Raw genomic sequence first — 23,868 nt, 5'->3', positions numbered from 1 at the left:
CCTCGCCGGGGGGGGGCGCGATTTGGGGGGGGTTATTGGGGGTAAGGAGGGGGGTTGGGGGCGCTCAGGGGGGTATTTAGGGGTGGGGGAGGATTTGGGGGGTTGTTGGGGGGTTATTTGGGGGTGGGGGTGGCTATTGGGGGGCAGGGGGGTATTTGGGGGCTTATTGACGGGGAGGGGGCGTTTGGGGTTACTGGGGGGGTTGAGCGGTTACTGGGCATCAGAAGGGTGCTGGGGGGGTAGGGGGGGTTCAGGGGGTACTGGGGGGGTTATTGGGGGGTGGGGGGGGTATTTGGGGCATTACTGTGGGTAAGAGGAGGATTGGGGGGGTTATTGGGGGAGTAATTTAGGGGTGGGGGGGGATTTGGGGGGTTACCGGGGGGTACCTGGGGCGTTATTTGGGGGCGGGGGGGTTGGGAGGCTGCTGTTTGGGTCCGGGGGGGTCATTTTGGGGTCGGGGCGATTTGGGAGGGGTTATCTCGTGGGGGAGGGGTTACGGGGGGGGCGGGCAGGGCCTGGGGGGGGGAACGGGGCCGGGGGGGGGCACCGGGAGGGGGGAGGGAGCACCGGATCCGCCTCCCCGGGCCTGTCCCCCCCCCCTCCAGCCCTGGGAGGCCCCCCCCGGGCAGGGGGGGGGGACCCCAAGCTCCCGGCCCCGCCCCCCCCGTTCCCCCCCCCCCTTCCCCTCCCCGTTACCTGCGCGCCCCGCGGGGCCGCTCCGCGCCGCACGGAGCCGCGGGCCCGGTACCGGGGGGAGGGGGGGGGAACGGGAAGGGGGGGGGGGGGCACCGGGGGGGGGGGGAGGGGCGGTTTCCAGGCCCCCCCCCGCGCCGCTCGGCCCGGTCCGGCCCCGGGGGGGGGGGAGGGGAGTGAGGGGGGAGGGAGGGAAAAGGGGGGGAGGGGGAGGGAGCGGGGGGAGGGGCGCGGCGCGCGCCCGCCGCTTTGTTATTGTGGCACCGGCGGCGGCGCGCGCTCCCGCGGGGGGGGGGGGCGGGGGGGGGGCCTTGAAACGGCCGCGGCGCGCCCATTGGGCGGCGGGGCGGGGGGCGGGGCTTGGGCGGAGGGGCGGGGCTTGCTGCGGGGGGCGGGGCTAGGGCGGGCGGCGCGCGCCCGGCGGGGTTTTGCCGCGCAAACATTGCGGGCGGGGCGGGGGAGGGGGCGGGGCCTCGTGGCGGAGGCCACACCCCCCGCCCATTCACCTCTGTGCGGTGGGCGGGGCTACGGGAGGTGGGCGGGGCTACGGGAGGTGGGCGGGGCTTGGGGCGGGGGGGGCTCCTGCTGCTGCTCCCCGTTTCCCGTTTGATTTTGCCCCCCCCGCCCAGCGCCCTCGCACCTGGAGCCCCCCCCGTGCCCACGGAGCCTCCGAGCCTTACCGGGCCCAATCCTGCTCCCACCGGCGCTGGTTCACGGCGCTAATTAACTGCTGCTCGCTAATTAACGGCCGCGGGGTTCGCTGCTCCTGGGCACGGCCAGGCTGGCCCAGGGCTCGGGGAGGGGGTCACAAAACGAGGAGTCCCTCGGCCGCAGCTCCGTTAATTGCAGCACGAAGGCAAACGAGGGACGCACGGAGAGCTCCCGGCCCCGCCAGCAGCGCCCGCTAACGAAGTGCGGGTAATTAAATTAACGGCCCCGAGCGGGGGCGGCGTCTCCAGCCACCACCTCAACTCTAGACGGGGCTCCCCGCTCCCAGCGAGGTGCCGTTGATTTAATTCAGCTTCGTTTATTTTCAAAGTGAATTCGTGGAGAATCGAGCCCCCGCAGAGCCCCTGCGTGGATGCTCGTTAGGGATTAACGAGGAAAAGTCCGCCGGGTCAAACATCGCAGAGCAGCCCCCGTGAGCAGCGCTCACAGCACCCAGGGCACGCAACGCGCCCGCTTACCTCCAGGACAGCGGCCACGATAGCAAAAAACACAATTTGTGCCCCAAAACCGTGGCGGTGCCCTGACTTCTTCTGGGGGAAGTGGCTGGGGAGAGTGGGGTGAAACCTGGAAAGGTTCAACGGGAGCTGAGAGATTCACCGGGAACACCTGGCCCGGTCGGAGCCAGCGCAGTGCGAGCGAGTGCTGAATGCAAACAAAAAGGTGTAATTGGTCAGAGGTTTAATTAGAGCAGAGATTTAATTAAAGGAAAGCGAAGCTATGACAAGTGAAACTGCATCCGTCTGGGGCTCAACAGTGTCATCGCAAACAATCAACCAAAATAGAAGAAAAATAATCACGCTGATTTTAAACTCTGCTTGAGGATCGATTCTGGGCTGCGGGAGGGTCCCAGCAGCACCCAAAACTTCGTGAAATGGCACAGAAATGGCGAGCAGGTGCCAAACACGGGGGCAGCTTCGGGAGAGGGCTCCGAGAGGGAGCGCGTCCCGCCTGCAAAGCCGCTGGGAACCCAACGCCGCAGCTCTGCCCCTCGCCTGGCCCAGCCCGGAGCAGGGAAATCCATCGCTCAGCACCAGCAGGAGCCACGCTGGGCAGGAACAGCGCGAAGCCGGGTCGGAAAACCAGCAGCGCATCCCTTCCCGGGCTGGACACAACTTTTTTTTTTTTTCTTTAAATATAAAAATTTTGGAGGTACCTAAAAGCGCGACGCCGACCCCAACGGCGGCGATGCCTTCAAGTGGAGCTTCCCGGGTGCTCGGAGCCGCCGGCCCAGCGCTCGGCCCCGCAGAGCTCCCCGGGGCAGAGCCTGGGCTCTGCTCCCCGGCCCCATCCTGCCCGGTCCTGCGCCAAGCCCGGCTGCCGGGGGGTTTCCTGCAGCACCAGAGGTCTCCGTTAACGTCTGCGCTGCCGGCGTCATCGAGCCACGACCGAGTCCGCGTCGACGTTGTTGAGGAGGAAGAGCTCGGGGCGCATCGCGAAGCCCAGCTGCTGCTGGAAGAGGCAAAGGAGAAAAGGGTCAGGGCTGGGGAACCGCAGCGGCCTCAGGACCCGGCCGCGGGACTCGGAGGTTTGGGGGGGTTCTCTTTTTTTCCCAAATCTCTCGCGTACTGCATCGTCAGAGCGACTTTCTCGCAAAACAGGAAAAAATAAAATATTAGGGCTCTTGAAGACTCGCTGAGCTGTTAATGGCGCTAGTTAATTGCAAGTGCTTAATTAATCTGCAGGGAGCGTCACTGGAATCACTGAGGCCGCACGCAGCTTGGGAAGGGGCCGCGGTGCCTTCTGCCACTGCGCTGACCATTGCTTAAGGTATCGGATCGCTAATTATTTGCCACTCATTTGCTAATTAGGGGTTAAAGCAGAGGAAAGGCAGAGCTCGATGCGACACACACAGCCACTGCTATTTATTAAACCGCTCCAGCCCCAGGGCACGTCTACACGCATGGTGATGCTCCAGAATCGCCAGGTTTGTCTGCAGAGCATCCCCTCGGCAGCTTTTAATTCAAACGAAGGGGGAAAGTAATTGAGTTTTGGGTGTAGACAAGCCTCAATCAGCACTACGTGATCACAGTTTGGGTACGGTTGTGTGATGGCAGCGGGGTTCGGGGGGGGAGCGGCCGCTCCCTGCCCAGGTGCAGGCGAAGCGCCCGGGGCTGCTTCACCCCGCTGCCGGCACCAACGTGCCAGTCGGGCTCCATGCACGCGGCCGGGCGCCTGCCACGCCGCTTGGAAGACTTCATTTTAGTGCTCGATTCAATCAAATTTGGCTCACGAGATTCGGCTGCAGCCAATCAGACCGGCAGGCTCAGCGGGACTTACCAAGAGCGTCTTACCAGACAGACACAAAACCTACACGGCAGCGGTTAGGGTAGCGTAGCAGGCTTACAAAGCAATCCTTCCTCTTCAAACACAAAAACCAAAACCACACAAAGCTCCCCGAGAGCCAGGAGCAGCGCCCAGCTCCCTCGGAGGGGACGGGGAGGCTGCGGAGGGTTGGGTGCCCCCAGGTCAGAGCAGGAGCTGGCGCTGGCCAGAGGCAGGAGGAGGGGACACGGGCAGGTGGCAGCTTCGGCCTCTGTCTGCAGAAGGGTTTTAGACCACAAGGGACAATTAGCTCGGTCGTTATACGAGCCCGTCCCGCGCCGCCCCGTCCTCAGGCACAAACCCTTCTTCTGTTAGAGCCACGCGCGGCTCGCGCCTCCGACCAACCCCCCAAAAAAGAGCCGAGGAGCCACGTTGAAAAAGTATCTGTCTTTTTAATCGAAAACGTAGTTTGTACAAACTGGTTCAAAGGCAGATACGGGGAAAAATCAGTGTCACGGGGAGCAGGAGCCACGAGGGACAGCGTGATGCAGAGACTCCTGCTCCGAGCTCCGGTCGGCACGTTACATCAGTAGAGCAGCCAGGAAAATCCCCTCTGCAGTTACAAACCCCCAAATCCCAAACACACAAGATCAGAGATGATCGCTACAGCAGAATTACACGAGCCCGTGGCCACGGAAGGCAGACCCTTTGCCACTTACAGACAGGTTCACGCTCTGGCTTTTTGTTCGCACCGTGGGACAGGGGAGCTAGGCACAGCACCTACGGGAGCTACGGGGAGTGTTAATTCCAGCTGGAGTTTCCATGCACTTTTTGTTTTCTCATGCCTGCGAGATTTGGGGCGGGGGAGCAAGTAAAGCTCAGCTGGCTTCGTAAAGGGCAGGAACGGCGTAAACAGCCCTGTCCAAGTCAAAACGGAGCCGTAGCACCGTGCGTTGGCTTTTGGCGTCGTGTCACCCGCTTCTACGAAACGTGTCCTCAGCACCACCCAGCACCCACAGCCCCTGCGCTCCGTGCACCCTCCGCTCCCTGCCCTGCATCCGCCTCCCGCGCCAGCTCTGCCGGTGCGAGGCATCGCACCGAGCCACGCCAGCACGGGCGGCTCGGGCTGAAACTCTGCTGGGACCCGCGGCGTGTCCCCAACGCGCCCGTCACCTTCCGCAGGAGAGCTCCGTGTAGGAGAATCGTGAGCAAAACCAGGGCTCCCCTGCCATGCTGCCTGCAGAGCGTGTCCCAGCGAGGCCCCTCCGAGAGCCGTCGCCGCCCTGCGACCGGGGAGCACCCAGGAAGATGCTGAAATCCCCGAGGAGGGCCCAGAGCCCTGCCTGAGCCCACTGGGGGTCAGTGCCACGCCGCGTGGAGGTGCAGGGCTTTGGAACAGGGATGTCAGGACCCAGCCCGGCTCCTGAGGATGTGCGGGAGAGGCCAGCAGCCACCAGCCCGCGTTTTGGGAGAGCTGAGCCCAGCGAGGGGCCGGGGGGACAGGCAGAGCTGCCAGCAGCTCTGTTCAGTGGAAGCGTCTGTGAACACAGGCTCTTTGCTCACACCAAACCACTCGTGCTGGGTCCTTCAGATCCACAAGAGCAGCTCTGTACCTAAAGATCTTCGTGGAGCTGTGCCCTGACAGCGCTACATCTCCCGGATGAGGAGAGAAACCTCACCGATAAACCTGGCTTCCAGCTTCCAGCACGGTTTTCATGATCAAATCAGACACAGGACACCTCACTGAGGCCACGCAGGATGTAACCTCACAACTCATCTGTCTCGGGAGAAAAGGCAGGCTGCCTTTTCTCATCAGAGAAGCCGAGGGGACTGCTCTCGGCATCGTCAGACTGAGGCTGCCTCCCAGGTGAAGGGTTCTGATTCTCCCCAGAGGATAACGGAACACGTTCCGTGCTGACAGAGGAGGGCAATGAGGGAGGTCACGTAGTGAGCTTAAAACAGGATTTGCACATCAGGCCCTGGGGTTGTGTTACAGCGATGACCGCACCGAAGGCTGATGGCACGCCCTGCAATGTGACTTTGTGAGCCACACGGCAGGGACTTTTGAGAACTGCAGTGTTTCCATGAATCACATCCATAGGAAATTAATTCACAAAACCATAAATAACCAGACAGATTAAAACTCTTTTTTTTTTTTTTCCTTTGCTGACCACCAAAATCACATGCCAGGCAAGTTAAAAAACCAACATGACAACGCCAACACCAAGGCGTCCTGTCCTTACGCCAGGGGACGCTGCTCCGGCATCCCAGCTCCCACCTGCATGGGAGCTGCACGTGGCATTCAGCCTCACGGTGAATTTGAGATGTTTGCCCCCAGTGTTTTCCAGTGAAACATCAAATGCAGTCAGCTCACGATCCAGAGCCGTGAGCTGACTGCAGAGGTAGACCCTGAACGTAGTGTCACCGCAGGAGCATCCCTCCGACGTGGCCCAAAGGGCGCACCTGGAATTTCCTAGCTTATTGTTCCTTTGATTCTGCAGCTGAGACCCAGTAATTACGTGGGGCTGGATTCTCACTGTGCTTCGGAATTTCTGCTACTTGGATTAAAATGCAAGGAGAGGGGAGAGCCTGCTGGCTGTAATGCAAAAACAAGGGGCTGAGGCAGGGCTGAGCCACAACGAGGAGTCAAGTCAGCAGCACAGCACCCTGCCCTCTGCTACGTGTTAGTGTCTGCAAGCAGGCAGCCTGCGTGCAGGTCCTGTAGTGCTCAGCACCGCTCTTACGGCTGTGATTAGAGGCGTTCAGCAAAGAAAACAACTGACTTTTTAGTATTTTTAGCAGCAACGCATTTCCCAGTATGTACATCTGATTTCCCACGCGACAAGCAGAGAACTGCACCAGTAATCCCTGTGCAAACCGCACATACACTTGTATATGTTCACACGGTAAACCATAGAAACGCACTGGCTCTGATGGCTACTCTCTGTGGAGGGGCGCCGCGGCTACTTGGCGGCGTGCGACGGGGACTCCTCCGTCAGCAGGGTCCGGGTGACGCTTACCGTTTTCCCGCAGGCCAGGAAGGAGACGCCCAGAGCGATCAGGCACAGCCAGGTCTGCAAGAGAAGGAGGCGCTGGAGATCAGGGAGACCCGGGTTGCACGGCCAGTTGGGGTAACAGCTAAATAAACAGTGAATTTAAATAGCAGAAGCGGAGTTCAGAAGTAAAACAAACAAGGCACTGATGGCATTTTGCTCCTCTGGCATTATTACAAATTCTCCTCCAACTTTTCACCTGCTGTGACTGATAAATGGAAGCCCTCTGGGGAGCTGCCAATTGCTACAGAAACAGCTGAAAGAGCTGGGGAGAGGCCGTGCAGGTTAGCAGGTGCGGCACAGAGGGTTCCCAAGCCGACCCAGCCACAAAAGCCTCAATTTCCCCATCTGCTCTGACTCCCTGGCAGAGTTTAATGCCTGCCAAACGTGACAGTATTAACACAGTGGTGAAAAAACGAGTCTGTTGATGTGTCCCCCCTACAGGGACACTCCAGACTTACCAAATAGGCGACGAAGGACAGGTAGACCACGCTGAGAAGCGCCGCCCCGATGTACAAACCCAGGTGGTTCAGAGACATGACGTAGGCCACCACGAAGTACATGTTGATGCTGCAGATGAGAAGGATCACCACTCCGCCGCCGATCTTCCAGAACCTGTGAGCAAAATCAGGGCACAGGGAGTGAAGCAGAGGGGCCACACTTGCATCTGGGGGGTCAGGAGGTGAGGTCAGAAAGGCGTGCCTGAGAAAGCAACGCGCCTGCTCCGTCCCCTCCGTACTTACAGTCCGTTGGCAAAGTCATTCATGACACTGGGCAGGCTGGTGAACGTCAGGACCGGGATCAAAGCGAAAGGAAGCTGAAACATGCAACAAAAGGCAGAAGAATAAAGAGTGGAAATCGTTTAGGTTATCTCGGCACGGACAAACACCGCTCACAGCTGACAGCATTTCCCCACGGCTATTGTAAAGCGAGTCAAAGGGACTTCCCCTGGCTGGAAAAAGGAAGCAATCTGAAACCCTGGCGGAACCTCTTCACCTCCCACCACAGACCAGAATCAATCAACGCTAACTTCTCTGCTCAGCTTAGCACCAGAGCCTGAGACGTTCAGGGCTCCACGCGTTGTTCTGAGCCCCGTCCCTCACCTGGAGGCTCATGAGGACGTTTAAGAAGTCGTTCATGCCCGTCAGGTGCTCGACATCCTGAAAGATGGCCACGAAGAGGGTGGGGGTGATGGCGATGGAGCGGGTCAGCAGCACCCGGGCGAAGCGGGACCAGCGCAGATTCAGGAAGCCCTGCAGAGAAAAAGAGCAGCTGTGGGTGAGAAGAGCAAGGAGACATCAAGTGTGTGGGGGGGTGAGGGCAGGAGGAAAAGCTGACTAGTTTGAAAGGCACATAAGAGAATTTCACAGAGCTTCCGTGTGCTCAGTGAAGGGAAATGACCAATATTAGCTCTAAATGTTCATGAAGAGAGAGAGCAGGGACAGAGGCAGCTGTTAGAGCGCTCATTACCTCCATGACAAACTGTCCGGAGTACGTCCCCGTCATTGTTGAGCTCTGGCCTGCAGCAAGGATCCCGATTGCCCAGATGTAGAGAGCGGCGGGGCCAAAGTAACAGCCCAAAACGACACCCTGGAACAGAGATCTGCAGGTTCCCATCTGCTCAGTCCCAAGTAAATCCCCCATGGCCAGCGCTTCCCATCATGGGCACAGAGTTGGAGGAGAAGCAATAATCCATTTGGAGAAGGAAAAGCACTCCCCACATTTGCTGCAAGTAAGGCAACGCCCCGTGGACTCCCATCTTAAGAAAGGGGATTTGGGGTGGATTTAAGGGAAAACTCTGTCATGGCCAAGCTAATAAAAGAGGGCAATAGGCAGAGCAGGGGTGTCTCCGGGGTCAGGTTAGATGCAGCACAATTAGCAAAGGGATTGATAATTGTGCTTGGGCATAGGGCGAGGCTCAAGGACCTCCTGAGCCCTCTTCCAGCTCTGCTTTCAGCAACGTCCCGGGCTCTGTTTACCCAGGAGCTTTAGTTTACTGTTTAGCTGCTGTTAGTTTACCAGCAGCTAACAGCCAAGGCTGTCCCGCCCCGCAGGTCCTCACCCCTTTGTAGATGTCCACCTGCAGCGTCTGGTTGTCGCTGGGGAAGAGGGAGGAGTGGGGGCTGCTGGTGTTGGCGCAGACCTCGTGCTGCAACGAGACAAGGGCAGGCGGCTCGACCGGCTCTGCAGGAGCGCTGGGGCCCCTCAGGCTGGTTTACACAGGCAGCTTCAGCACCCGTCGTCTCGCCCCCCCAGTTACACACAGAATAAGTGGGCTCTGCTTGACACAGGGGCACTGAGGAGGCCCAGAGCCCCCCTGCTGCCCCAGCAGCCCCACGGCTCGGCATCAGCCCAGAAATCACAGCCGTGTCCCAGCCCCACTCACCACATCCGCATTCGTCTTGTCAAAGAAAGCCTCAGCAAAGACGGTCACCACAAAGATGTTGATGATGAAGGAGACAAAGAGGGCTATGCAGGACTCGATGAAGAAATACTTGTTAGCCTCTCGGACTTCCTTCTTGTTTGCACGGTTCACTTGCCGGGACTGAAAGGGAGATGGTGACAACAGCAAGTTTGACAAAAGGGAACTGGATATTCCACTACTTCTAACTCTAAGTATGTTATATCAGACTGGCAGTGGGACACAGGTCACCAAAAGTATGGAGAACACGCTGAAGGGAAGCAAAACTACGAATGTGCAGAACAAGCAATGATTTGGCATCTAAAATGCTGACAGCCCTGTCAGTGTGGCTGTGCTAGCTCGGAACTGGACGCGTCCGACATCCAGGGACCCAACCAGCCTGGGGTTTGCTGTGTCCCCTCGATAATAAATGCTGACTCTCCAAGCTCCGTGGCTGTGACCGCTCAGCACCGCAGAGCTCCCCGCACAGCATTCCCCTCTCTGCATTCCGCAGAGCAGCTGCTCACCTTGACCAAGGCAGAGTGCAGGTACATGTTGTGGGGCATGATGACGGCGCCCACGATGCCCACGGCTTGCTCCAGCTGCGGCGTGCCGCAGTTCTGGCAGTAGGGGATGAAGAGCCCTTTCAGCAGCTGCTCCTGGTCAGGTTTTACTGTGACATACTGGGCACAAACACACAAAAAAAGGGGGGGTTTAGTGTGAGGTGCATCGTGCAGCAGCTTGGACTGCCCATCTGAAAATACTCAAAAACCAAAACGTGGCCACCGTGGGGAGGCAAAACCACACTGCGGCAACCGTGTGCCATTTAGTTAAGGCAGGGATGCTTCACTGAGCAGCACGCACCGGTGCTCGCGCTGCAGCGTGCACAGCAGCTGGGTGCCAGCCTTACCCCTCCGTACAGACCCAGCTTCAAACAGCCTGCATTTCCCAGCTGCAAGTACCTCGTATCCGAACGTCAGCGCCATGATGGTGATCAGAAAGCCAAAGAACGCCTCCAGTTTCCGCAAACCTGCGAAGAGAAAGAGACCGTCAGCATGCTCGGGAGGGCCGGACCTGATTTCCCTTCCAGGATTCCGCCGGAGGAATTACCGTATTTGTCCAGGAAGAGGAACACAAAGGTGTCGGCGATGGTGATGAGCACGCCGCCCCACAGCGGGATCCTGCGGGCGGGTGAGAGCAGGCGTCAGCTGATGAACCCCCCCCCACCTCCCCCACCAGCACTTCAGGGTCAAAAATCTCTTTTTCCTTAGGCCATCTGTTTGGGGAAGGAACCGCGCTGTGAAGAGGTTTGTTTGCAGTCTGACGAGAAGTTTGCCTACACGGGACAAGACCCCGGAGGTTTATTTTCTGTTCAAAGCAGCAAATAAGCAGCTAAGAGCTCAGCATAGCTCCGATAAGATTTTTTTCCTCAAATCTAGAAAGCAAACTGCACGTCTGCAGCAAGGACAGGAGCGAGCGAGACTTTAGCAGCAAGTTGGTACAAAAAGGTAGCTTCCTTGGAGGTTTTGATTTCCAACCTTTGTGGCCAAAAAGGGACATCTTCCTGGCGGTCCTTTACTGGGAATACAAAACTTGCCAGGGAGGCAGCAGCCCAGTTTTTGGCACGTATCAATTACAGCTAAAAAAAAAAAGGCAGCCACCTACAGTTCTCCTTAGAGCCAAAGTAAATCGGGCACCAGCGGCTGAGTCATCTAGGACAGAGCCAGCACAGCGTGGGTGAATCACCCTCCCCAAAGAGCTTATTTTGGGAGATTTATAGGAAATAAATGAGTACATTTGGCACACACGACGTCCCTTTCTTAATCCTAGAGGGGGGCACTCATTTCCTGCGTCCCTGTGACGACAAACCCAACTCACTTCCCCATCGACAGGAGGTTGATGGCAATCGCCGAGCCGATGACTTCTTGCATGTCGGAGCCGATGATAGCGAGCTCGACCATCAGCCACAGGATAATCCGAGGAACCTGGGGGTACAGAAACAGCCCCATCAACAAAGAGAGGGAACAGCTCGCTTCTCCCTGTAATCTCCGAGAGGTACACGTGATTACGGGGACTGCACACTCCGGAGCTGTTGCTTTTCCCTGCTTTGCTGCTTCCACATCGAATGAACGTGCGGAAAACATGTTGACAATTGGCACTTGGGGCTGGTCTGGAGCAGAAATGCAGGTTACCTGTGGCAATCCCCAGGGGAGGTTCCCGGGTCACTTATATAACCTCAATTACTCGCCTCAACAGATATCGCGCGTTGCGAGAGTGAAACCAGCGGGCTCTGCGTGCTGACGAGCCGGGAGCCCTTTCACACGGTCACGCCAGTGACGAGTCTCGAGGGTTTGACAGGACGGGGACATCACCGACTTCCCCAGCCCTGCTCAGCCGCAGCTGAGGGCGACGCACGGCCCCGCGGGCTTCTGAAGCAGGGGGATGAACCACGAGAAAAGGGTCTTGTTCTAAACATGCCATTTCTCTCCTCGTGATGCCTTGTGCTTATCTAACCGACACGTATTTCAGCTTGCCTCGGGAACTTAGGGAGGGAGGATCCAGACAGAACAACTGAAATCAGGGGTTTTTTTTGCAGGCTCTGGCTGCGAGTCACTGCCAAGTGCCAGGACACTCACCACACCTCCCTCCTCCTGCCTTCCTTCCTGCAAACGGGGAAAACACCGACGGGACCTGAAGCGTCCCCGAGCCGCCTCCTGCCAACCCAGGCCCTCCTTCAGTGGGGCAGCTCTCGGGCTGTGATTAAAGCCTCTCTCTAAACCTGCCTTTCTTCCAACCACGCAGAAGAAATCAACTTAATCCCCCAGCTCCCCGAACAATAAAGATACGAGACCGAAAACATATTTTAGCAACCCAAACACCTTCTCCCGTGGAGGATCTGGCACCGTGAGTGGCAGGAGAGGCGGAAGAGCCCCCGGCCAGCCGAGCGGCGCGGTCACCCACCTTCTGGTACTGCCGGTGGCAGACCTCAGCGAGGTGCAGCCCCGTCACCACGCCGAGGCGCGCGGCCAGCCGCTGCAGGAGCAGCCCGATCACCGTCGCCAGCAGCAGCACCCACAGCAGCTGGGGAGAGAGGAGGGCACCAGTGGGTGCGTGGGCGCAGCGGGGTCCCTGCATCCTGCACCCGCCTGCCAAGTCAGAGTGCTTTTATTTTTTAACACACATTATGAACATTTGGAGGCTGTTTTTCGGGCTTGGAGCTGGCGCAGGAAGGATCCGAATGCGTTACCGGCTGCAGAGCGCACATGGGTGCCTCGTTTCCCCCTTCCCCACCCCCAGGCTGCTTTCAGCCCAGCACCCCTGCCCTAAACCAACCGGGGGCACCATTTCCAGTGCTTCCCTCCCAGGTTTCCGTGCTGACCTTAAACCCTGCGACGGCCCCAGACTGCAAATCCGACTCGATGTTGCCCGGGTCCAGGTAGGCGATGCTCATCAGAAAGCCCGGCCCAGTGAAAGCCCAGAGCTTGCGGAAGCTGAAGCACGAGTGCTGCGATGGGGAAGGACGGGGACGTCAGCGCCCAGCTCTGCCACGGGGACGTGGCGTGCCCCAGAGCAACCAGCGTGGCAGAGGTTTTGATGTTCATTGCCCCGGTGAGGTCGGGCTGCTCCTTCACCTGCTCCCGAGCCCCGCAGCCATCGCTGCCCGCGGGGACAGCCGAGGACCCGACCCAGCGTGGGAGATGAAGCCTCCCACGACAGCAGGAATGTCACCCCCCTGCTCAGAGCGGGACAAAGCCACACTCGTGTGCTCCCTTTCCCCGATAAGGGAACAAAGAGCCAACCTCCCCTCCCCTGGGCTTGTAAAGGGCGATTTCTCTGCTCGTTGGCAGCTTGAGCCAAATCACCCGGGATGAATCATTAACCCCAGGGCGAGCTTGGAGACCCTTCGCCCTCCCCTATCCCAGCCCTGGAGCACGCTCCCAAGCTGCACACGGATGCAGCTGGCTCCCAGGGGTGCCGCTCCCCCCCAGCACCCACCGCCTGCAGGACTTTTTCCGGCCCGATTTCCCGCTGGGGAGGCACCCACCGTCTCATCCTCGGGGATGGGGATCTTGCTGTCGAAGTAGGTGGTGAAGGGCTCCTCCGAGGAGGTGTCCGGGGGCTGCAGCGGGTTCCTGCTGCCAGAGACGGTGCTGATGCCGTCCCCGGAGCCATCTTCTGGGGGAGGAGCAGAGGGGGAAAGGAAGGAGAGAGTGAAAAACCTCACGGGAGAAACTTGGCAGAGGCTCTGCAAAGCAAACCGTGCGTGTCCCGGCCTTGCGGCTGGCTGGCACGGGTCGGGCTGCTTTTAAAGACAATCAACAAAAAGAGCACGGTGCGTGACCGGAATCATCGAGGAGCCACAGCCAAGAGCAAGGAGCAAGGAATCGTCAAGGAGCAGAGCCGCTGCTGCTTCTGCGGAGAACATCGCCCCGAGCTCCCCTGGCAGGCGAGTTTTCAGGACGGTTTCTACTCGTGAGCAGGGTGTGGGGGTCACCCCGGCAAGGAAACTGCAAACTCCTGCCCCTAAGACCCGTAACGTCCCGTGAAGAGCCCTAACGTCCCGTGAAGAGCCCTAACGTCAGCCGTGAGCAGGGTGTGGGGGTCACCCCGGCAAGGAAACTGCAAACTCCTGCCCCTAAGACCCGTAACGTCCCGTGAAGAGCCCTAACGTCCCGTGAAGAGCCCTAACGTCAGCCGACCCCCCCCCTGCCCAGCGGCACAGCGGGGCCGTACTCACTTCTGCTCTCCGTCTGCGGCATTCTGCTCCCGGAGCCGCGCGCGCCGAGCACCCGGCCCTTGGAAGGGGCCGACCGCCACGGGCCGCTCTTTTACCAACTTTCCTATTGCATCATCAGAGCAAACTGCAGCCCGTCAGCTCCTCCTTCTTCCCAGCCTCCCAAAGACCTCGCGGCACGCTTGCATAATGGCTCCGGAGCCGGCCCTGCGCGGGGGGAGCCGGCGGTGCCGGGCTGCCCGGGTTGAGCAAGGCCGGGCGAGCCCCAGGACCCGGGGCTTGGCCCCGCTCCGGGCAGCGATGGGCACACGCTGACCCCGCCGTGTTTTTTTTGTTCTTTTTTTTTTTTGCAGAGGGGGGGCGATTGGAGACGTGCGGGGGGCGCTTACCGTCGGGCGTCCTCAGGTCCGTGTCGGGGGTCCCCATGGCTGAGCCCTGCTGGTGCTCCGGGGACGGGTCTAAATGGGCCGTGTTGGCTGCAAGGGAGAGGGGAGGGTTTGGTTACTGGGGGTGCCGAGGAGGAGACCGAAATCCCCCGGGAGAGCGGCTGCCACCGGCAGGGACAGAGTTATTTCCCCCGGGGGAGCTCCGACCACAAGGCCGGGAGGAGGGAGCAGAGCACCTGGCCGTGTCCCCGTGCCTCTTGTGAAACTCCAGCTGTGGAGACAAGAGGGGAATTTCCTTTCGGTGCACAAAAACCGCATTCCTTCCCTCCGGGCAGGGGTGTCAGACCTACACCGCGCCCTCACGGAGCATCCAGAGCTCTTCTGGGAGCAGGACGCGGCCCTTGCACCATTGACCCGGGCAGAAAGGCGCCGGGAGCTGGGGCAGGACGCGCAAAGCTGGCCCCAAAAGCCAACCCCAAAGCCCGCAAGGACACCTCGACGCACCACCAGCACCTATCGTAGGGATGTGGAGCGCTTCATCTCCGCCAGCGACCCCGTGCATTAACGGGGGGAGCTCCTCGTAATACGAAGACATCAAAGGAAAACATCCAACAGCTATTCAATTTAAGCGATTCGAACCGATTTTAGGTTTGTGAAGATTCACTTGCTGCTTCCACCAGCAGCAGCAAACCCCCAGCTACGAAGGCTGCCAAAATCACCCGGAGAGGGCAGCGAGGCCGCTGCTTGCTGGCGCGACACGATCGCTGTTCCTCCGTCCGCGCCCTCGAGGCTGCGAGCTGTTGACTTTTGGGCGAACAAAGCAGCCGCCGCGCCCCGGCAGCCCCGCGCTCGCCGCTTCTGGCAGCAGACAGCCTCGAGGGTCTGCTCCGGAGCAGAATTCCCGCTGGATGCCACCGCGCAGAGCTGCGCCGCCGCCTGCCCCGTCCCCTCCAGGGCCGCCGCCGTGCCCGGGGGGAGCGGTGGCAGCCCCGCGGCCCCCACGGTTCTGCCTGGACCCCTCCTGCCCGGGGGGAGGCACGGAGCTTTCCTCCCGCGCACACTTCCACTGTTTCCTTCCTTCTAGGCTCACGCTTAAAGCGCTGCCCCGAGGGCTCCTCGGATCAGACTCCAGCACTAAGCCGTCTTTTCCCCGGCTCCCCGCGGAGGAGCAGCGCTCGCCTCGGCTGCCGGCCCCACGAGCGCTCCCAGCACGGCCACCGGCGAGGCGGAGGGAGGCGAAGGCAGGGCGAACGCTCGGCACGGCGCTGCCTGACCCCGATATCTGCTTGCCAAAGGCGGCCCCGCGCAGGCGGGGGGCAAAATGGGCGCCACTATCTCTGCCGCGAGCTCCTCGGTTCGGAAGCGATGCGGGGGGCTCGGCCCCGCTCCTACCCCCAGCCCCCGTGGGTCTCACCGTCACCGTGTGGGTCCGGATTCGCTCCCTGTGTTCACACCCAGGCACGGCGGCCGCCTTCCCAGGAGGAAACCCGCTTGGGAATGGGGCGAGGAGCCGAGGATACCGTGCAGTCGCTCTGCTCCGAAGGCAAAGCTGCTACTACTGGGCTTTTGATACCCGTCTTTTTGCTGATGAGCCTCGGCCCTTTGGGTCTGTTCTCCCCGCTAGCCGGAGGCAGAGCCGCCGTCTGTCACGAGGGCTGCACGCTCGGCGTGGGTTATCGGGCAGCCCCAGTCCCACGCTGGGAACAGTTCCTGCCACTGAGGTCGTGGCATTTGATTTCGAGCTTTGATGTTGCTGCTTTCCTCAGGCACCGGTAACTCTTCCGGAGCGCCCCGGGGCCCTACGGGGCCAGCCCTTTGTGCAATGGTGCAGAACTCCCGGCCACATTCCCTACGGATGCCGCTGCCCTAAGAGCAACACCCACAGAAGCCGAGCGGACTGCAAACCAACCCCTCACCCTCCTGCTCCAGACCCTGACCACCTTCCGCGCCACGGCAGCGCCAGCTATGGACAAAAACTGGGGTTTTCGGGCAAAAACCCGCGGCAGTGCCCGCTTTGGTTCTGCGGGATCCCCTGCACGCCCGGGCTCTCACCCACCCTGGCACCCGACGGGCGACGTGGCTGAAGGTACGGGGTTGCTCAACCCTCGGCTCCGCCACGAGGCCTCCCGGCTGGCTGCCGGGTTAATGAGGCGAGCTCCTCCCTGCTAATTGCACCGGGAGAGGCCGTGGCCAAGGGCAGGAGGGCACCGAGCCGCCCCCGGCCCACCGACAAGCACCGGCCCCACGGCAATAGCGAGGCTCGGGGCTCGGAAACGTCCCCAGAAAGCCAGGCCGAGGGGGGCAGGCCGGGGCGAGGAACGCTGAGAAGCACGAAACGAAGAGGCGAGGAGCCGGGCGGACCACGGGAGCGCCGTGCCCGCGGTGCCGGTGTCACCGCCGTCACCCGCCGGGGTCACCCCCGGCAGCTCCGGCCTCCGGACCCCGGCCCGAAGCGGTGCCAGGGCAAGGGGACGCGTGAAGCCCCCACGCCCAGGGGGAGCCCCCCCGGGGGCTGGGGTTCCCGGGGGTCCCCAGGCGGGGCCGTGGGGGTGCTGGGGACTCAGGGATGGGGCGGGGGGGGGCAGCGTCTTGGGTCTGGAGGCATCAGCCCCCCCCGGACTGACCCCGTCCCTCACCTCCTCTGGGGGATCCCGCAGCACCCCGGGGACCCCCAGCTCACCACCAACACACACAGCCCCCCCCCAGCTCAGCCCCAGCACCCCAGGGACCCCCCAGCACCCCCAGGCCCCCACCCAGCCCAGCACCCCCAGGCCCCCCCTCAGGGCCCCTCCTCGCCCCCCCCCCTCTCCACGGCCTCCCCCTCCCCAGCGCTCCCCTCAGGGGTCCCCCATCGGCACCCTGAGGGGGGGCCCTCCCCAGCCCCCCCAGGGCTCCTCCCCAGCGCCCCCCCGGGCCTCAGGGGGCTCCCCCTGCCCTGCCCCGGGCCCCGGCCCCGCCGCTCACCGCCTCGGCCGCCCCCGGCCGCCGCCGCCGCCGCCGCCTCATGCCCGGCCGCGGCGCCCTCCGCCGCCACACCGGGCCGACCGCGCTCGGGGCCGCTCGGCTCCGCTCGGAGCCGTTCGGGGCCGCTCGGCTCTGTTCGGGGCCGCTCGGCTCGGCAGCGTTCGGAGCCGTTCGGCGGCGCTCGGCTCGGAGACCTCGGAGCCGCTCGGCTCCGTTCGGCCGCGCTCGGCTCGGAGCCGCTCGGCTCCGTCCGGCGCCGCTGGGCTCGGGACCGCTCGGCTCCTTTCGGCTGCGCTCGGCTCCGTTCGGCGCCGCTGGGCCCGGGAGCGCTCGGCTCCCTTCGGCTCCTTTCGGCCGCGCTCGGCTCCCTGCCCGGTGCCGGTGGCACCAGCCCGGTCCCGGTCCCGAGGCTCAGCCCGCCCCATGCGGCAGCTGCAACTCATCCAGAACCATCAGACAACGTTGTGTTTTTTTTTGGGAAAAAAAGCCTAGTTTTGGGTCCTGTTCGTTTTTCTGGCTGTTTTTCAGCAGAGAAACGCTGCTTCTCCATCACTCCGGGCTGCTCCCGTGAAAACTCACGCAGCAATTCTCCTCACAAAAGCTCCGACGGGTTACGCTGGACAGGCACCAAAAATGCCGTCCCCTCAAAACCTCCACGGGGCATTCCGAAAAACACCCAAACCGGAGAAAAAAACGGGCGGCCCGGCCGCGGGGCACTCACTCAGCTCGCAGGTGGTGGGGCCGGGCTCCAGGCGGTGCCTGCGGGGCATGGTGCGAGGCTCGACGCCGCTCCTGCTACCGGGCGCCTGGCCGCCGGCTATAAGAGGTGTCCCCACCCTGCTGCGCCCCGCGGGCAGAGTCCCCCGGGGGGCCGCGGGGCCGCCAGCCCCGGCCATGCCCGCCCTATTGCCCGCCGGACGCCCCCCAGGCGGCCGTGAGCTTTGATGCGGGCCTTCGCCAGCGGCCTTACGTGCTCCCGGGCGGCGTTATCGTCTCCCGGCACAATTAAAAGGGCTTTTTGTCGAGCAGCAGGAGCGCTCCTGTAATTAGCGAGCGGGACGGTCTGGACTCTGCTCCACCGGGGCTGTTTCAACGATTAGGGACCCAACCGCCGCCGCGGCGCATTTCCCAGCTGCTGGGACGTGCAGCGCTGATAAAGTGTTATCCCTCCGGGGCCGGATCAATATGGTGAATTATCACCGAGCCCCAGTGGCCCGAACCCCAGGGGTGCACCACGATAACCCCCGGCTTTCTGAAACCGGCAAAAGGCCCCGGTGCTCCTGATAAGCAAGCGCTGAATGCACAGCCCCGCAGGAGCGAGCACGTAGGAGCCGCTGGTGTGCGTGACCGGCCCCACGCGCTCCGGCTGCGGCCGAGGGCGGCTCCAGGTCCTCCTTCAGGAGGACTTTTCCTTTGGGAAGGCATTGCCCGGGGCTCGGGGGGGGCTGCTGGAAAGGGGCACGGAGGGTGCCCCGTGCCGGTGGTGCTGGGGAGGGTGACGGGGGAAGGCACCGGGGAGCCAGGAGCAGCCGTGGTGGCGGCGGGGCCGGTCCCTGCGGTGCTTGTAAGGTCCAACGGGGCCCAACGAAGGCCGCCAGGCTGTAGGCCTTGGTGCAGGGGACGGACGGACAGCGGGGGCCGCTGCCACCGGGGCTCGGTGCCGAGCAGGAGCAGCGTCCCGGGGGGGCGGGCAGCAGGGGTAGGCCCACGAAGCGGCTCTGCCCGGTGCTCCGTGCCTCGCTAGGGGGTCCCGAGACGCGGAGGAGAGCCCCGAGCCCGCCCCGTCCCCCCCCGGCAGCGGGGGTCCCCCCCACTCCTCCCGGGGCCTTCCCCGCACCGGGGAGCCCCCAAGATGGCGGCCCCCAGCGGCCACTTCCGGCGGCGTTCACGTGACCGCCCGCGCACCGCCTCCCGCCCCGTCACGTGGGCGCCCGCCAAGATGGCGCTGTGCCGGGCGGGGGCTCGCGGCGCACTTTGGCGGCTCGGCCCCGGGCCCGGCCCCGCCTGGGGCCTCCTGGGGCCGCGGCCCGCACGGGGGGCGCTGAGGTGAGCCGGGACCCCCGGTACCGGCCCTAGATCCCCCGGTGCCTCCCCTGGGAACCGGCCCTGGGACCCCTCCCCCTCCCCGGTGCCACCCGGGGGACCCCCTGTGCCTCCCCTGGGTGCTGTCCGTGGTGTCCCGCGTCCCCCCCCAGCCCCCGGTGCTGGCCGTGGACCACTCGGTACCGGTTGTGAGACCCCCACTACCACCCCAGGACCCTCAACCCCTCCCCCCGGTACCGGCCGTGGTGTCCCGTGTCCCCCCCCCAGCTCCCGGTACCGGCCGTGAGACCCCCGGTACAGGCCCTGCACCCCCCCCGGGTACCGGCCGCGGTGTCCCGCATCTCCCCCCCCTCCCCCCCCGGTAGCACCCCCGAACCCCTCACCACCCCCCGATTACCGGCCGTGGTCCCCAGCACCCCCCCGGTGCCCTCAGCTCCCCCCCCGGACCCGGCTGTGCCCCCCAGCCCTGCCCTGCCACGGAGGCTCCCGGGGCCTCATCCCCCCCCCGGGGGAGCTTCGGGGGCGGGGGGGGCAGCGGCCCGGGACCGAGCGAGCTCCTCACCCCCCCCCCCCCGGCTGCCCCCCGCCGCAGGATCCCGGCGCGCGGCTGCTCCGCCAAGGCCGGTTCCCGGGGCGCCCTCGCCGCCCTCGTGCAGGGCGTGAAGCGGCTCAACGGGCACTACGAGCGGTTCCTGCAGCGCTGCTTCCCCCGCTTCTACGCGCTCTACGCCACCTTCACCGGAGGTGGGGGCACGGTGGCGGCGGTGAGACCCCCCCCTCCTACCCCCCTCCCTTCCCGCGGGGCCGGGCCGGAGCTCGCCCGGCGCGTTCGGCTTCCCGGGGGAGCCTCAGCGCCGTTCCCGCCGCCGCAGGGATCCGGTCGCTCGTGGTGGAGGTGAAGGAGATCAGGAAAATCAGGCAGAAAATGGCCCGGCAGAGGCTGAGCGCTCAGCAGCTGCCCTACCGCGAGATGGAGAGGCTGCGGCAGGTGCGGCTGCGGGGGGGAGCGGGGCTGTTTTTGGGGGGGGGACGCGGGGGGGACACGAGCGATTCCTGCCCCAAGTCGGGGCCCGGGAGCCGTGCTCGGGGCCGGGACGCTGCTTTTGGGGGAGCTGTGGGGGTTTTGCCCCCTGGCTGTTTGGTTTTCTGCTGAAAATCAATTCCCGCTTCGGTTTCCGCCGCAGTTCCGCAGGGACGTGATCAAGGCCATCCCCGTGGGCGTGCTCGCCATCCCGCCCTTCGCCAACTTCTTGGTCATCGTCCTGATGTGAGTGCCCCCAGTCCCCGACCAGCGCCCGCCTCAGGGGGGGCTGCGGGCTCCTCTCCCGGCTGGCGCTGGCGTCTTGGGTTTCGTGGAATCGCTTTTTGGAGCGACAAATATAGGCAGGGCGCTCCTCGCTCCGAGGCACCTGCAGCTCGGGGAACCCGGCCGGCATTTCGCTTTCGCAATCCCGCCCGCCGCGTGCCCGGGACCCGGCCAGGTCCGTGCTTCTCCCCAGCTCGGCGGGGCACAAACATCCCTGGCACGTCGCTGCCACCCCCAGCTGTCCCCTGGGAGCGCTCCTCTCCCTGCCAGCTCCCCTGGCTCGGGCTTCCCCTGCCTTTCTAAATCCTGGCCATCGTGCCCCGCGAGCCGGTGAGATTCCCCGCGGGGCTCTCTGCGTCGTGCCGAGCTCCACAACCATCGGCGCAGCTGGGAATGCCCTGCTGGGAACGCAGCCGCCCCGCAGGAGTGTGCCGCCCCCCCCCCGAAGGGCAGGAGCTCGCCGCGGCCTTGGGAGGAGCAGATCCCGCAGGGAGAGGAGCTGCCCCGCCGCAGGACGCTGCTTCTGCCTCCGTGCAGCGAGCGAGGCCGTGCCCGGCTGGTGCGTGCGTGAGTCAGCCCCTCCTGAGCACCCCCCTCTTCTCCCCCAGGTATTTCTTCCCGCGGCAGCTCCTCATCCGCTACTTCTGGACGCCCAGCCAGCAGGTGGAGTTCCTGGACGCCTACCACGCCATCCGCAGCGCTGCATACGCGGAGGTTCTGGAGAACTTGGCCCTGGCGGCGCGCTCCCTGCCCCAGCCCCAGCTCCAAACCCAGCTGCAGGAGCTCTGCGCCAAGGTGGGCGGGGGGCTGCGGCTCCCTCCCGGGGGCTGAGCGGCTCCCCGGGGGCTCAGCAGTGCCCAGCACCCCCGGGAGGTGTCGGTGACGAGCGCCGGGGCTCTTGCAGGTGCAGCGCGGGTCCCAGCCGCACGCGGCCGAGCTGTACGCCGTCAGAAGCCTCTTTTCGGGGCCCCCCCTGGCCCTGAGCAAGCTGCGTGTCTCCCACGTGGTGAGTGCCGCTCTCCTCCTCCCCGCGGCTGCGCTGTTTTGGGGTGTGGTGTGAGAAAAACCTCATGTTCTCCAGACGGGACCTTCTGGGAAGGTGTTTTATTCGCGATGGCAGTGGCGGGCGTCCTGCCAATTAGGGGAACATTTTAGCAAACGAATCCTAACCTTTTATTCCCTACTACCCGACACCTGATCCCCTCCCCTGTTTCCTCACTGGCTGAGTGCTTCAGGTTCACAGCCTGCTCGATGCTCCTCTGTACCGTGTATGCACAGGTTTTTTTTCTCCAACCCTTTAATTTCTCCTTTTTCCCTTTTTTTTTTCCTCTCCTTTCTTATGTTTTGGGAACTCATGATTTTGTTTTACTGCTCCCGCACTGCTCATCCCGTATTTCTCGAGCTTCCACCTTATTTTGGAGCAGGGAGGCAACAGAGCTCGGAGAAGCGTTCGGAACAGCGACCTGCCCAGCGTTTCTCCGTGCTGTGACTACGCGGCTGCCGTTGGGTGGCTCAGGTTGTGCCCGAGCCGTCCCGCTCCGCGCTTGCGTGGGCTCACGGGGTCCGTGCCTTGTTCTCTGCTCCAGAGGGCCCTGAGCCACGTCCTGTTCCTCACCCCCCGCCTGCCGGCCTTCTTCCTGAGGCACCGCCTGCGCAGCCACGTCCTGGAGATCCGGCACCTGGACCGGGCCCTGCTGCGCCTGGGCTTGGGCCAGCTGTCCGAGGAGGAGCTGAGAGCGGTGAGGGAGGCTCCGGTGCCGAGGAGGGGTCCCGGGGCGCTCCCCTGTGTGACCCCGGGGCCCGTTGCTGCCCCCCCCATATTTTTCTTCCCCCCGTGCAGGCTTGCTACCTCCGGGGCTTGAACTCGACGCACCTCGGCATGGCTGAGTGCAGAGCGTGGCTGGAGCAGTGGCTGCGGCTCTCCTGCAAGCTGCAAGGTGAGGGTGGCCGAGTGGCAGCTCCTGCCTGCTGGGGTCGGGGGGGGGGAAACGCGTTTTGGGGAGGTTTCGCTGGAGTTTGGCTGGGAAAAGGCTCAGGGCGCAGCACCTCGGGAGTGGGACGCGGGCTGTGTGCCCCCTGAGAGGAGGACACGGGTGGGGGCTGAGGGGCCCTCATGGTGGCAGGCCCGAGCCCTGCAGCAGGCCTGGGGGAAGCAAAATGGGAACGGGAGGGAAATAAAGGGCAGGGAACAGAGCAAAAAGCTCCTGGGGAGCTCCCCAGCCCCCCGGGGAGGGGACAGGGAGCCCCCCAACCCCCCGGGGAGGGGATGAACGTGCCGGGAGCGGTTTGGTTTGCAGCCTCTGCTCCCTGCCGCTCACCCCCTGCCCTTGTGGTGCAGTGTCCGAGGTGTCCCTGCTGGCCAACAGCATGGTGCTGCTGTCCCTCAACTACCTCGGGGCCAAGGAGTGAGCGCGGGGGGGCCCCGGCTGCGACCCCTTGCCTGCGGCATCGCGGGGGGGCTTGCGCTCCCCCCCCACGGCCCTGGCACCTCGGGCAGAGTTTCGGCGGTGCTGGGCAGAGCCTGGAGCCGACCAGCGGAGCCCCGCGCGCCCTCCGGCCACCGCCGCACCCCGAGGTGCAGCCACGCAGGTGAAGGGGGGTCCCCGTCCCTCCGCGCTGTCCCCGCTGCCCCTCACGGCTCCGTTTCACCTCCTGACCTGCATCACTTTACGGATGGGGGGGGGAACAGGCGTCCCCCCCTGCCTCCGGGAGCTTCCCGTAGCGCCTCCTCGTAGTGGGTTGTGCTCAGCTTGGGTCCTGCTGCCCTCTTCCCTGGTGCGGAGGGGATCCTGGGGTCGTTTACTGAAGTCTTAATGCAAACAGCTCCTGAAGGGGGGCGAGGGCCAGCCCCCGGCTCCCCCGGGACCTGCCCGGGGGGGGGGGGGGTGTCCCTGTGTTTTGTTCCCAGGGCTGGGGGTCAGCCCCTGCCCTGCACCGAACCGCTGCGGCCACGGACGGCGCTGGGAAGGACCGAGCTGCACCGGCGGCGAGGACACGGCCTCCGGCAGCGCCCAACACCGGCAGCGCCCTGCCCCGCTCGGGTTCTGCCCCGCGCTTTGGGCTCCTCGGGAAAGGATTTGGGGGCAAGAGGCCGGCAGCAGCCTGCGGCGTGCTCCCCCCGTGTCCCCGAGGGACTAAACCCAGCCTCTCACCACCTCTGTCCTAGCGCGGTCTGTGCATGAGAGACTCTGGAGTGAATTTCAACCTGCTTTACGTGTTTTATTAAAGACAAAAGCAAGCGAACCGCTCGCCTGGCTCTAAAACAGCTGCATCAGTCCCTGCACCTGCTTGCCTTT

General features: G+C 63.5%; 2 protein-coding genes and 1 long non-coding RNA gene across 11 annotated transcripts; 2 read left to right on the top strand and 1 right to left on the bottom strand.

Moving 5' to 3' along the window:
* Positions 1-427: 427 nt before the first annotated feature.
* Positions 428-2,555, top strand: LOC310887989. The gene is made up of 2 exons (XR_014575800.1): positions 428-744; positions 1,323-2,555. It is a non-coding gene; the product is annotated as an uncharacterized lncRNA (long non-coding RNA).
* SLC11A2 (solute carrier family 11 member 2) lies at positions 2,085-18,350 on the bottom strand. 8 transcript variants are annotated; one of them, XM_083814222.1, is made up of 17 exons: positions 17,945-18,350; positions 14,263-14,349; positions 13,184-13,314; positions 12,518-12,643; positions 12,100-12,219; positions 11,017-11,123; positions 10,249-10,319; positions 10,101-10,168; positions 9,666-9,821; positions 9,124-9,282; positions 8,800-8,886; positions 8,208-8,327; positions 7,841-7,990; positions 7,481-7,554; positions 7,199-7,352; positions 6,705-6,758; positions 2,085-2,871 (listed from the first exon to the last, which is right to left on the bottom strand). In XM_083814222.1, the coding sequence occupies exons 1-17, from the start codon at positions 18,117-18,119 to the stop codon at positions 2,794-2,796; spliced, it is 1,917 nt and encodes a 638-aa protein (XP_083670348.1). In that variant the 5' UTR covers positions 18,120-18,350; the 3' UTR covers positions 2,085-2,793. The 8 variants fall into 8 exon arrangements, with proteins under 8 accessions (XP_083670348.1, XP_083670349.1, XP_083670350.1 ...); XM_083814223.1 differs by having other exon boundaries at positions 2,085-2,868; XM_083814224.1 differs by lacking the exon at positions 17,945-18,350 and adding an exon at positions 17,224-17,381.
* Positions 18,351-18,495: 145 nt separating this feature from the next.
* On the top strand, positions 18,496-23,816 carry LETMD1 (LETM1 domain containing 1). 2 transcript variants are annotated; one of them, XM_083814277.1, is made up of 9 exons: positions 18,496-19,269; positions 19,859-20,010; positions 20,139-20,254; positions 20,451-20,533; positions 21,181-21,367; positions 21,477-21,578; positions 22,159-22,311; positions 22,413-22,509; positions 22,911-23,816. In XM_083814277.1, exons 1-9 carry the CDS (start codon positions 19,076-19,078, stop codon positions 22,979-22,981), a joined length of 1,155 nt encoding a protein of 384 aa, XP_083670403.1. In that variant the 5' UTR covers positions 18,496-19,075; the 3' UTR covers positions 22,982-23,816. The 2 variants fall into 2 exon arrangements, with proteins under 2 accessions (XP_083670403.1, XP_083670402.1); XM_083814276.1 differs by having other exon boundaries at positions 21,997-22,311.
* The last annotated feature ends 52 nt before the right edge of the window (positions 23,817-23,868 follow it).

Source organism: Anser anser (assembly GCF_964211835.1).
Source record: "Anser anser genome assembly, chromosome: 30".
NCBI classification, from domain to species: domain Eukaryota; kingdom Metazoa; phylum Chordata; class Aves; order Anseriformes; family Anatidae; genus Anser; species Anser anser.
The sequence above is the reverse complement of the archived record's forward strand: the minus strand, read 5'-3'. Positions and strand labels throughout refer to the sequence as shown.